The sequence below is a fragment of the Saimiri boliviensis genome, chromosome 12 (genome assembly GCF_048565385.1).
Source record: "Saimiri boliviensis isolate mSaiBol1 chromosome 12, mSaiBol1.pri, whole genome shotgun sequence".
NCBI lineage: Eukaryota > Metazoa > Chordata > Mammalia > Primates > Cebidae > Saimiri > Saimiri boliviensis.
This window is the reverse complement of record NC_133460.1, coordinates 9,377,074-9,389,395: the sequence shown is the minus strand read 5'-3', so window position 1 is coordinate 9,389,395 and position 12,322 is coordinate 9,377,074. Positions and strand designations below refer to the sequence as shown.

Below are 12,322 nucleotides of genomic sequence, written 5' to 3'. Positions count from 1 at the left end.
GGGATTACAGGTATGAGTTACCGCCCCCAGCATTTTTTTTTTTTTTTTTTTTTTTTCTTGAGATGGAGTGTCTTTCTGTTGCCCAGGCTTGAGTGCAATGGTGCTACCTCGGCTCACTGCAGCCTCTGCCTCCTGGGTTCCAGTGATTCTCCTGCCTCAGCCTCCTGAGTAGCTGGGATTACAAATGCCCGCCACGATGCCTGGCTAATATTTGTATTTTTAATAGAGATGGGATTTTCAGGCTTGTCTGAAACTCTTGACCTCAGGTGGTCCACCTGCCTCGGCCTCCCACAGTGCTGGGCCATGTTTCTCCGGGACTCCTGGCCCCGAGTGCTTGGCCACCATGCCCAGCCAAATTTTCTTGTTTCTTTTCTCCTCTTCTAGTTTCCCCCTTTTAGGCTAATAATTATTAACAACAGTTAATAAAATCCTCAAGTTTGCATTTTATCAAGAAACATTTCTCTAATGTCTTCTTCCCTGAACCAAACAGGATCTTTGGCACTTTTATTTGCTCTGTGTCACCACATTTTTTTTTTTGAGACAGTTTCGCTCTTCTTGTCCAGGCTGGAGTGCCATGGCGTGATCTCAGCTCACTGCAACCTCTGCCTCCCAGGTTCAAGCGATTCTCCTGCTTCAGCCTCCAGAGTAGCTGGGATTACAGGCATCGTCGCCACCATGCCCAGCTAGTTTTTTTATTTTTAGTAGAGACAGCGTTTCTTCATGTTGGTCAGGCTGGTCTCAAACTCCTGACCTTAGGTGATCCAGCCACCTCGGCCTCCAAAGTGCTGGAATTACAGGCATGAGCCCAGCCCACATGGTTTTTTAAGTAGTTTAGAATTTCATTTCCAGATAATTAATTTGCTTCTTTAAGCATACGTCAGGCGGGGCGTGGTGGCTCATGCCTGTAATCCCACCACTTTGGGAGGCCAAGGTGGGTGAATCACCTGAGGTCAAGAGTTTGGCCAGCCTGGCCAACGTGGTGAAACCTGTTCTCTACTTAAAATACAAAAAATTAGCTGGGTGTGGTGGTGCATGCCTGTAATCCTAGCTACTCGGAAGGCTGAGGCAGAAGAATCGCTTGAACCTGGGAGGCAGAGGTTGCAGTGAGCCAAGATCACACCATTGCCCTCCAGCCTGGGCAACAAGAGTGAAACTCTGTCTCAAAAAGGGAAAAAAAAAAAGCATATGTCTTTTCTATTTCAGAAATCCTTTTTACACAATTGCCTTTTACGCCACAACTGCCTTCAAACAATCATTGATCTGTTTTGCTCATTTGGCATCAGTTCCTTGTGGTTGTATCTTCTTTCTTCTGGAGTTCTGGAATCTTACATCTGACATTTGACTGCAATTAAAAGCTCGATTTGGAATATAATTGCAGCCCTACCACCACCTGCTGTGTGACCTGGTAAATTTCTTTTTTTCTTTGTTTTATGAGATGGTGTCTTGCTCTGTTACCCAGGCTGGAGTGCAGTGGCATGATCTCGGCTCACTGCAACTTCTGCCTCCCGTGTTCCAGTGATTCTCTTGCCTCGGCCTCCCAAATACCTGGGATTACAGGTGGCCACCACCACACTGGTCTAATTTTTGTTTTTTGTTTGATTGTTTGAGATGGAGTTTTGCCCTTTTTACCCAGGCTGGAATGCAATGGCATGATCTCGGGTCACTGCAACCTCCGCCTCCCAGATTCAAGAGATTCTCCTACTTCAGCCTCCTGAATATCTGGGATTACAGGAATGCACCACCATGCCCCGTTAATTTTGTATTTTTAGCAGAGATGGGGTTTCTTCATGTTGGTCTGGCTGGTCTTGAACTCCCAATCTCAGGTGATCCGCCCATCTCAGCCTCCCAAAGTGCTGGGATTACAGGCGTGAGCAATTGGGCCCCGCCAGTTCTTTTTTTTATTATTATTTATATATTTATTTTCCTGAAACAGGGTCTCACTCTGTCACTCCGGCTGGAGTGCGGTGGCACAATCACGGCTCACTGCAGCCACTGACTCCTGGGCTCAAGCAATCCTCTGGCCTCAGCTTCCCGAGTACCTGGGACGACTAGAGGCGTTAGCAACCATGCTTGTATAATTTTTGTAGAAACGGGGTCTCGCCATGTTGGCCAAGTTGTTTTCAAGCTCCTAGGCTCAAGGGATCTACCTTCCTAGACCTCTCAAAGTGCTAGTATTACAGGAGTGAGCCACTGCGCCCCGCTAGCAAATTTCTTAAACTCTCTGTGCCTCGGTGACCTCATTTAATAAAGGAAATCACTGTAGCACCCTTTTCCTAGAGCTGTGAAGATTCGATGGAATAAATAAGGCAATAAATGAATGGATGGGGAATGAAGGATGTGGGTTTCATCAACCTCACACTGTTTGTTCTCTCCCTCCCGCTCTCTCCCTCTGTGTCTCAATTAGCCAGGAAACCTGGGGTAGGTAGGCTTGGAGCCAGCGAATGCCTCGGGAGGCTGCGGGTAGTGGGGACGCGCGCGCAGACTGAGCCGCGGGAGACGGAGCGCGGCGGCGCCTGCGGCTACTGCAGGAGGAGGAGAAGTCCGTGGCCCGGCCCACACCTAGAAGGGCGGAGCTATTTGGCGTCCCGCCCACCGCTCCTGGCTCACGCACTTTCGCCTGCAGGGGGCGGAGCGTGAAAGTACTCCGCCCACCTCGCGCCTCGGCCTACTCGGCAGTGCGACGGGCGGGTCTTCCAGAAGCCCCGACCCTTATTCCGCCCCACGTCGCCGGCGACCCGGAGACGTAGTGGGCGGAGCTTCCGGAGCCCCCGCCTAGCTGCAGACGTAGCAGAGCTGAGGGTGAAGTCTCCCGACGCCCGCCCCCAATATCTGGCCCCGGCTGCGCTAGCCACAGCGGGCAGGGGGCGGAGCTTGCGCTCGCCCCGCCCGTCTCGCGCCCCACGGGGAGGAGGAGGAGCCGCGGCGGGGCCCGCACTGCAGCGCTAGCGTCTTAGCTGGCGGCTGAGCTCCTGGAGCGACCTAGCCCTGAGCGCGGAGCGGGCGTCGCGCAGCAGCAGACCGTGGCCCTAGTCCTATTCTGCCCCGCGCCAGCCATGCAGTCCGCGGGCCCCGCCTGAGCCGCGGCCTCCGCGCGCGGGCGGGCCTGGGGCCGGCGGGGCCATGCGCGCACTACCCTGACGATGCCGCCCGCCGCGCCCGCCCGCCTGACGCTGGCCCTGGGCCTGGGCCTGTGGCTCGGGTCGCTGGCGGGGGGCTCCGGGCGCGGCTGCGGGCCTTGTGCGCCCCCCTGCCTCTGCGGCCCGGCTCCCGGCGCCGCCTGCCGCGTCAACTGCTCGGGTCGCGGGCTGCGGACGCTCGGGCCCGCGCTGCGCATCCCCGCGGACGCCACGGCGCTGTAAGTAGCGGGCCGGGCGGGAGCCGGGAGAGGCCTCGGGGCGGGCGGGCGTGGGCGCGTTCCCTGGTCCGGGACTGGAAGCGGGGCGCGGGCCAGGACGCTCCCAGGGCGAGGCTCGGGCGCGGGACGGCGGCCCTGCTAAATAAGGAACGCCTGGAGCCGTGGCTGGCACCGCCTGGGGAAGCCGAAAAACCCCGAGTTTTTGGAGACCGAAGTCCCACCCGGGGGCTCTGCAGACGCCAGCGGAGGCGGGGCGGGGAGTCCGCGCTTAGTCGGGAGGACAAACACTTGCTAATTGGGGAGGAATTAGGATGCGGCCTGGGGCTGCGGGGTACCCGGGCAGGCGGGGATCGCTGTCGGGGGCGGCAGGGAAGACTTCCAGGAGGTGTCTGGACAAAGATTTGATGGATATCCAAGAATTGGCCTGATGCTTAGGAAGGAGTCAAGAGGTGGGTCCAGAGGGAGGGGGTCAAACGGTGTGAGCAAAGACTGGGAGGCTGGAAGCTGACCACAGGAGGTGTGAGGGTTAGGGCCAGGTTGGGAGGTGGGCTCGCGGGTCTGCAGGGGTCACAAGGGCCTCAGGCGCTCTGCTCTTGGGTTCCGAGGCTGTCCTGAGGGGGGATTGCCGTGGGGGTTTAAAGCCTTGACCTGTTCGCTTTCTGGAGGTAAACACAGGTGGCCTTTATGGAGACCCTGTGCCAGGCTCCTGTTGGGGGTCGTCATGCGGAATCCTGACCCTGACCCTCTGAGACGTGGGGACCGTCGAGATCCGCATTTCACAGATGGGGAAACAGGTTTGGAGAGGTGACGCGACCTGTCCCAGGCATCACAGCCGGGATGTGCACAGCAGGGGTTTGGACCTGTGAGGTGCCCAGGACTCAGGGTTGGGTTGAAAGGGGCGCAGGGGACTGAGATGTGCAGACGGTTGTCCCCAGCGCTGTGGAGACTCTGGGGCCGGTCTGATGCCTTGAATTTCCCAGGTTCCAGGCTCCTCATCGGGACACTGCGTCTCCCTGGGTGCATGCTGGATCCCTGGGGAATGTGGCAAATCCCCAGGCTTGCTAAACACAGGGTGGGTCCTGGCATTTGGTTTTGTAAGGTTTCTGGGTCACTCCCGCCTGTGGCCACCCTTCCTTAGGGGAGCCCTGTGTTCTTCTTGGGGATTTGATGGGTCTTCTCGAGGGTGGGGAAGAACGGATTTTTCGGGACCAGCTGGAGGCTTTGCCCCACAGAGCTGCACTGCTTCTGTCCCCCTGACCGCTGAAGCGTGTGTCTCGCGACAGTCTCTGTGGAGACGGCCCCCTCCTGCCTGGCAGCAGGGCCCACAGAATTGCTTCAGACCTCCACCCGTTGTTTCTGATGCTGTAGCTGAGGGCACTTCTGTCTGCCAGGCCGATTGCTAGGCTCTGTCCGGGTCCTGCCGGTGCTTCCTGCTTCCCGGCACCTGGTGCTGTCCATGTGAGCGGCGTCTCAGGAGCTGTCCAGGAGAGAAGGGCGCTGGCGGCGCCTGAGCGGAGAGCAAGGCCGCGGCTCTCCAGGCCCTCAGCACAGCAGCGGATCCCTCCACCCCTGCCTTGCGTTGTCGCGTTAGACTCTGGTCCTGGGGTTGGGAGGAGGGGGATCCTGGGAGTTGGTGGCCTGTCCTAGCCTGAGCTGGCAGGATTCTGAATGGCTGGCCCCTCGGGTGTGCAACAGGGCACAGGGTGACCTCATGTGGGCAGGTGGGTGCTGTTCTGTACACTCCCGGAGCTGCTGCTGGGAGAGTTCTGGAAGGCGGAGTGAGGTGACCCATGGGAAACTGGGGCCTTGGGGAGGATGTTAACACCCTGACTGTCCCCGCTCAGGCTGCCCTCTAAGCTCTGAGAGCCTCCTAGCCATTTTGCTGTCTACCCTGCCAACTCCTGCTCAGGGAGACCGGTGGGTTTTCTTTCCCCAGGATAGAAGGGCTGAGTTGGGAGAGGCCAAGGACACAGATCACAGCTACCAGTGGGTGTTTAAAGGCCCAGGAGCATTGCTGTCTGGATATCACCAGCAGCCGGCCTGGGGACCTCACACAGGTGCCCCTCCATTTGTGGTTCCCCAGCTGCTGAGGCTCAGCAGGGACAACTGTGTCTAGTCCCAGATGGAGGACACCTGGGGCTTCTGAGGCCACAGTCTTCCTTGGGTTAAATGATGCTGTTGAGAGGTGGTGGCTTTTTGAAAATACGGTGCACTGCAAAATATGCTGCTCCATGTGGCTCCAAGCTTTGTGGGAGATGTGGGCAGAGCTGTGGCTGACTCATGGACCCCCTACCCCAGAGCCTGCCCTGCGCTCCCTGCCCGGTCCGTTCTCCCTGCTGACCCATGTTTTAAATCAAATTCCAGCCACCCTGTTCTTTATCTGCAAGCATTTTGGAGGGCATCGCAGCACCACAGACACATGTAACACAATGAACAATTCCTTAATGTCACTGAAGGTCTATTGTGTTCATATATTTAGTTTAATAGTTTGAATTAGGAGCCAAATAAGGTCCACCAGTGCAATTAGTAGATGTCTTTTAAAAATTATATCAAAAAAAAACAAAAACAAAAACAAAAAAATGAGAAAATATGTACGTGTCCTTTTTTTGTTTTGTTTTGGAGATGGGGTTTCACTCTTGTTGTCCAGGCTGGAGTGCAGTGGCACAATCTTGGCTCACTGCAGTGTCTGCCTTTTTGATTCAAGTAATTCTCCTACCTCAGCCTCCTGAGTAGCTGGGGTTACAGGCATACACCATGATGTGCTGCTAGTTTTCTATTTTTGGTAGAGACGGGGTTTCCCCATGTAGGTCAGGCTGGTCTCAAACTCCTGACCTCAGGTGATTCACCCGCTTCAGCCTCCCAAAGTTCTGGGATTACAGGCATGAGCTACTGCACCTGGCAAAAATACCTAAGTGTGTCTTTAAGGTTAAGCAAAGCAGTGGGACTGGAGAAAGAACAAAGAAATCTACCTGGCTGTGATCAATTGGTTGTAAACACCACTGTGCTCATACCAGCCAGCTGATGTCTTTTTTTTTTTTTTTTTTTTGAGATGGAGTCTTGCTCTGTTGCCCATGCTGGAGGGCAGTTGAGTGATCTTGGCTCACTGCAACCTGCAGCCTCCCAGGTTCAAGCAATTCTCCTGCCTCAGACTCATAAGTAGCTGAGATTACAGGCCCCTGCGATTCTGCCTGGCTAATTTTTGTATTTTTAGTAGGGACAGGGTTTTACCATGTTGGCTAGGTGGTCTCCATCTCTTGGCCTCAGGTGATCGCCAGGCTTGGCCTCTCGAAGTGCTGGGATTACAGGTGTGAGTGATGTCTTTTGAATGTCCGGTGATGTCTAGGAGCTTCCCCTTCTCTCTTTTTCCTTGTACAATGTGTTGAAGAAACCGGCTCCTGCAGCCTGGGTTTTCGGCTGTGTCTCAGGGCTGCCACCTCCGTGGTGTCACTTCTGTGGTGCTGTGGGTGTGTCCTTGTTTCCTATAAATTGGTCATTGGAGAGGACATCCCATTGTTCTGGAGGTTGTCTGGGCTGGCACTGCCCTAGGTGTAGATGTCATCAGCTCAGGGCCCCTGCTCTGAAGGCCACTTCCTAGTGCTGGGTGCCACTCACCCTGGCTGGGGGTCACCTGGGCCTGTTGGCATCTCGTGAATGCTGGGGTCCAGGACTGGGCACATACGAGGGACTCAGTAGGTCCTTGGTTCACTGATGTAAAGTATTGGAGCACCCAGGGCCTTGCCCTTTCCTGCCTGTACCCCTGAATGACAGGAGAGTGTGGGGGAGTCTAGGGACAGGAGGTGCAGCCCCTGGTGCCTAGGCCTGGAATGGTGTCAAGGAAAACAGGTGTCCTGGAGCGACCCTGAGCCTGATGCCTTAGAGTGCAGCTGCCATAGGCATGGCTGCCTTGGGGGCTGGTCAGGTCATGGAGGGGCCCTAGGCTCTTGTTTCTGGTCCTTGGATCCTGAGAGCAAGGACTAGGGATTTACATCAAGGCTTCCATGAGTTCTTACCAGAAGGAGGGCTGCCCTTGAGGGCTTGGTTGTCACTGGAGCCCAAGTTCAATCAACAGGCAAACGATTCTCCAAAGAGATGATGGAGAGGGAATTGGCCAGGAAGGACCCCAAGCACAGGTGACATTGAAGCCAGGTCTCAAAGCTCATGCAGGGAGCCGAACAGAGAGAGTCCCAACAGGGTGAAGTGATCGTGAGGCAGGGGCAGGGCATTTGTCCAGAGAGCCTAGGAGAGGCCTGTGTCTTCTAGAAAGATCCCTGGAAGTCTGGCCGGGTGTGGTGGCTCATGCCTGTAATCCCAGCACTTTGGGAGGCTGAGGCGGGCAGATCATGAGGTCAGGATTTCGAGACCAGCCTGGTTACTATGGTGAAACCCGCATTCTACAAAACATACAACAGTTAGCCAGGTGTGATGGCATGTGCCTGTAGTCCCAGCTACTCAGGAGTCTGAGGCAGAGGAATCGCTTGAACCCGGGAGGCAGAGGTGGCAGTGAGCTGAAATTGCACCACTGCACTCCAGCCTGGGTGACAAAGCAAGACTCTGGCAAACAAAAGAAAGAATGATCCCTGGCAGCCCAGTGGAGGCGATGGGGAGGACTTGCACCCTGCATGCCCAGCTGGCCTCACCCTGGGGCCTCTGCACCCTGCATGCCCAGCTGGCGTCACCCTGGGGCCTCTGCACCCTGCATGCCCAGCTGGCGTCACCCTGGGGCCTCTGAGCCAGCTCATGCAGCTCCCGTGCTTGAGAATTCAGAACTTGCATGTGTGGGAAACGGTAGTTTCTTTTTACTTTATTTTATAAAATTTATTCTTTTTTCTCTGTGCTCCCCACCCCTCGGTAGTTTCTTTTTCTTTTTTTTTTCTTTCTTTTTTTTTTTTTTGAGACAGAGTGTCGCTCTTGTTACCCAGGCTGGAGTGCAATGGCACAATCTCGGCTCACCGCAACCTCCGTCTCCTGGGTTCAAGCAATTCTCCTGCCTCAGCCTCCTGAGTAGCTGGGACTACAGGCACGCGCCACCATGCCCAGCTAATTTTTTGTATTTTTAGTAGAGACGGGGTTTCACCACGTTGACCAGGATGGTCTCGATCTCTCGACCTCGTGATCCACCCGCCTCGGCCTCCCAAAGTGCTGGGATTACAGGGTTGAGCCACCGCGCCCGGCTTTTTTTTTTTTTTCTTTTGAGACGGAGTTTCACTCTTGTTACCCAGGCTGGAGTGCAATGGCGCGATCTCGGCTCACCGCAACCTCCACCTCCTGGGTTCAGGCAATTCTCCCGCCTCAGCCTCCTAAGTAGCTGGGATTACAGGCACGCGCCACCATGCCCAGCTAGTTTTTTTTTTTGTATTTTTAGTAGAGACGGGGTTTCACCATGTTGACCAGGATGGTCTCGATCTCTCGACCTCGTGATCCACCCGCCTTGGCCTCCCAAAGTGCTGGGATTACAGGCTTGAGCCACCGCGCCCGGCCGCTAATTTATTTTTGAGATGGAGTTTCACTCTTGTTGCCCAGGCTGGAGTGCAGTGACGCCATCTTGGCTCACCGCAGCCTCCACCTCCCAGGTTCAAGTGATTGTCCTGCCTCAGCCTCCCGAGTAGCTGGGATTATAGGCATGTGCCACCATGCCAGGCTAATTTTTTGTATTTTTAGTAGAGATGGGGTTTTTCTGTGTTGGTCAGGCTGGTCTTGAACTCTGGACCTCAGGTGATCTGCCTGCCTCGACTTCCCAAAGTGGTGGCATTACAGGTGTGAGCCACCGTGCCCAGCCAAGTTTTGTATTTTTAGTTAGAGACAGATTTCACCATGCTGGTCAGGCTGGTCTCGAACTCCTGACCTCAGGTGATCTGCCCACCTTGGCCTCCCAAAGTGCTGGGATTACAGGCGTGAGCCACTGCACCCGGCCGGTGGTAGTTTCTTAATTAGACATGGATGCAAACTTGCCAAAGTTGTGGACGAGAAGTCGCACACTCCCTCATGGGTACGTGCTGGATCCCTGGGGAGATCACTATGAGATTGCTGGCAGGAACAGGGGAGGAGATGGGGAGGCCTTGTTTGTGTCTGCAGCAGTTGGAGATGTTGGCTGATGAACCTGGAGCACACCAGCTCCCGCCACAGAGGTGACTGTGGAGGCAGCACCTGCAGGTCATCCATCCAGTATCAGCTGGCATCCAAATCATATGGGGAACATTGTGACTCAGCAGTAAAGACAGTGACCCCATTTAAACATGGGCAAGGGTCACTCATACCTGTAATCTCGGCAGTTTTGGAGGCCATGGTCAGTGGGATCACTTGAGCCCAGGAGTTTGAGACCAGCCTGGACAACAGGGCAGGACCCTGGTCTCTAAAAAATAAAAAACATTGGCCCAGCATGGTGCTGTGTGCCTGTGGTCCCAGCTACTCAGGAGACTGAGGTGGGAGAATTACTTGAGCCCAGGAAGTCAAGGCTGCAGTGAGCTGTGATCACACCACTGTACTCTAGGCTGGGTGACAGAGCAACATCCTGTCAAAAAAAAAAAAGGCCCAGGATATGAACAGAGGTTTCTCCAAAGACGACACACATTTGGCCAACAGCGTGTGAGAAGATGCTCATCCTCCTTAGTCATGAGGGAAACACATCAAAACCTCGGGCTGGCCAGGTGCGGTGGCTCATACACTTTAGTAGGCCAGATCACTTGAGGCCAGGAGTTTGAGATCAGCCTGGGCAACACAGCAAGACCAACAAACAGATAATAATGGTGGCCCCTGTAGTCACAGCTAGTTGGGAGGCTGAGAGAGGAGGATCTCAAGTCCATGAGGTTGAGGCTGCAGTGAGCCATTATTGTGCCACTGTACTCCAGCCTGGATGACTGGGAAACATGGTCTTAAAAAAAAAAAAACAGGTTGGGCTCTGTGGCTCATGCCTGTAATCCCAGCACTTTGGGAGGCTAAGGTGGCAGGCGGATCACCTGAGGTCAGGAGTTCAAGACCAGCCTGGCCAACTTGTTGAAACCCCATCTCTGCTAAAACTATCAGAATTAGCTGGGCTTGGTGGCACATACCTGTAGTCCCAGCTACTTTGGGGGCTGAGGCAAGAGAATCGCTTGAATCCGGGAGGTGGAGGTTCCAGTGAGCCAAGGTGGCTCCATTGCACCCCGCCTGGGAGACAGAGCGAGACTGTCTCGAAAAGAAAAGATTTGGGGCCGGGCACGGTGGCTCAAGCCTGTAATCCCAGCACTTTGGGAGGCCGAGGCGGGTGGATCACAAGGTCGAGAGATCGAGACCATCCCGGTCAACATAGTGAAACCCCGTCTCTACTAAAAATACAAAAAATTAGCTGGGCATGGTGGCACGTGCCTGTAATCCCAGCTACTCGGGAGGCTGAGGCAGGAGAATTGCCTGAACCCAGGAGGCGGAGGTTGTGGTGAGCCGAGATCGCGCCATTGCACTCCAGCCTGGGTAACAAGAGCGAAACTCTGTCTCAAAAAAAAAAAAAAAAAAAAAAGATTTGGGAAAACCCCGCACCCTCTCCCTTACAGTGGCTGAGCTGGGCCCTGCACTGAGCCCTCTGTGTTCTTGTCTCTCTGTGCCTCATCATGGTGCTGCAGAATTGGAGCCACTCCTGGTCCCATTTTATAGACCAGGAAATTGAGGCCTTGAGGCAGATGTCCCCAAACTTTTTACACAGGGGGCCAATTCACTGTCCCTCAGACCGTTGGAGGGCCGCCACATACTGTGCTCCTCTCACTCATCACCAGTGAAAGAGGTGCCCCTTCCTGAAGTGCGGCGGGGGGCCAGATAAATGGCCTCAGGGGGCCGCAGTTTGGGGATGCCTGCCTTGAGGAGTTGTGGTGGAGGTGATTTCATCAGCATGCTTTGGGGCAGACACGTGGAGCCGCACAGGGGGCCTAGGGCGCACACCAGTGCTCCGATTCATAGACAGACGGAGGTGGCAGGGCTGCTTCTGAGTTGGGCTGAGATGTGCTTAGACTCCCGAGGTCCAGCTGCTTGGGTGCTGCCAGCCCCTCCCACCTGCCCATCCTGGGATCATCCCTGTTCTGTCCCTTCCCTCTGGTTTCCTGTTCAATTTCAGGAAGGAGGCTGGGAAACCAGGTATAGGAAATTTGGGACCTGAAGTCATACCTGGGTTCACATCCCAGCGCCTCCACTTCTTGTGTGACCTTGGCCCAGTCTCTCAGCCTCAGTTTCTCTATCTGTAAAGTGGGCCACATGATGAGATGCGCCCTGCAGGGCAGTGTAGCACTGACCAGGCTCAGCCACTGGCAGCCCCGATAAGCATAAGTTGTTAATGTGGATCCATCGGTCCCCTTGGGAGTTCTGGGGGACCACTCCCCTGTCCTCCATGCACTGGGACACCTGCCCTGCCATAGAGTAGAGTATAACAGCCTGAGGGTGAGAGCTGCCCAGTCAGGCACTGTGCCTGTGCTCTGACCGGATGCTGGCTGACAGGAGCCAGAGCACCCTGGGCGGGTGGACTCCTATGCACCCCTCAGCACCCAGTCTCGGTGCCTTCAGCACAGGGCCACGGGGCTGTTGGAGGGGTCACAAGACCCGGCCTGCTCCTGCTTGCGCCTGCATCTGGGTGTTTGCATGTTGGTGCCTTCTGACGAGTTCCGGTGTGTGAGACACGCTGAGCTGGGAAGCGTTGCAGAGCTGTGAGCGCCTCCGTTGCTCCTTTTGTTCTTTTGACCTAAGCTGGCACGTGGCACTGTTTCAGTTCTGCTCAGTGCCTGCCATGAGGTGTGGGCTGTGGTGCATCCTTGCTGTTATATCATGGCAGTATACGCTGTTGCTGGTGGGCAGCAAGGGCCTTTAGGAGCTTTGGGGAACTTGTGCTAAGCCTGAGCCTCAATGTCCCCCTTCCCGGCTCTCTGTGGGCTCTTCCTGAGCCAAGAGGTCTCTGCGAGGGCCTCCTGCTGGAGCTATCTCCAAGGATCTCCTCTGTCGTCCTGGCCCACAAGC

At 55.3% G+C, this 12,322-nt stretch overlaps 1 protein-coding gene across 8 annotated transcripts in view; it reads left to right on the top strand.

The window, feature by feature from the left end:
- The first annotated feature begins 2,878 nt into the window (after positions 1-2,878).
- PKD1 (polycystin 1, transient receptor potential channel interacting) overlaps positions 2,879-12,322 on the top strand; it is a 48,843-nt gene continuing 39,399 nt past the window's right edge. For 7 of the 8 annotated variants that reach the window (XM_039478082.2, XM_039478081.2, XM_039478076.2 and 4 more), the window contains exon 1: positions 2,880-3,355. In XM_039478082.2, coding sequence (XP_039334016.2) covers positions 3,141-3,355 — 215 coding nt within the window. In that variant the 5' untranslated portion in view covers positions 2,880-3,140. Of the gene's footprint in view, positions 3,356-12,322 lie in introns of all 8 variants that reach the window. The other variant, XM_039478078.2, reaches the window with a different exon arrangement.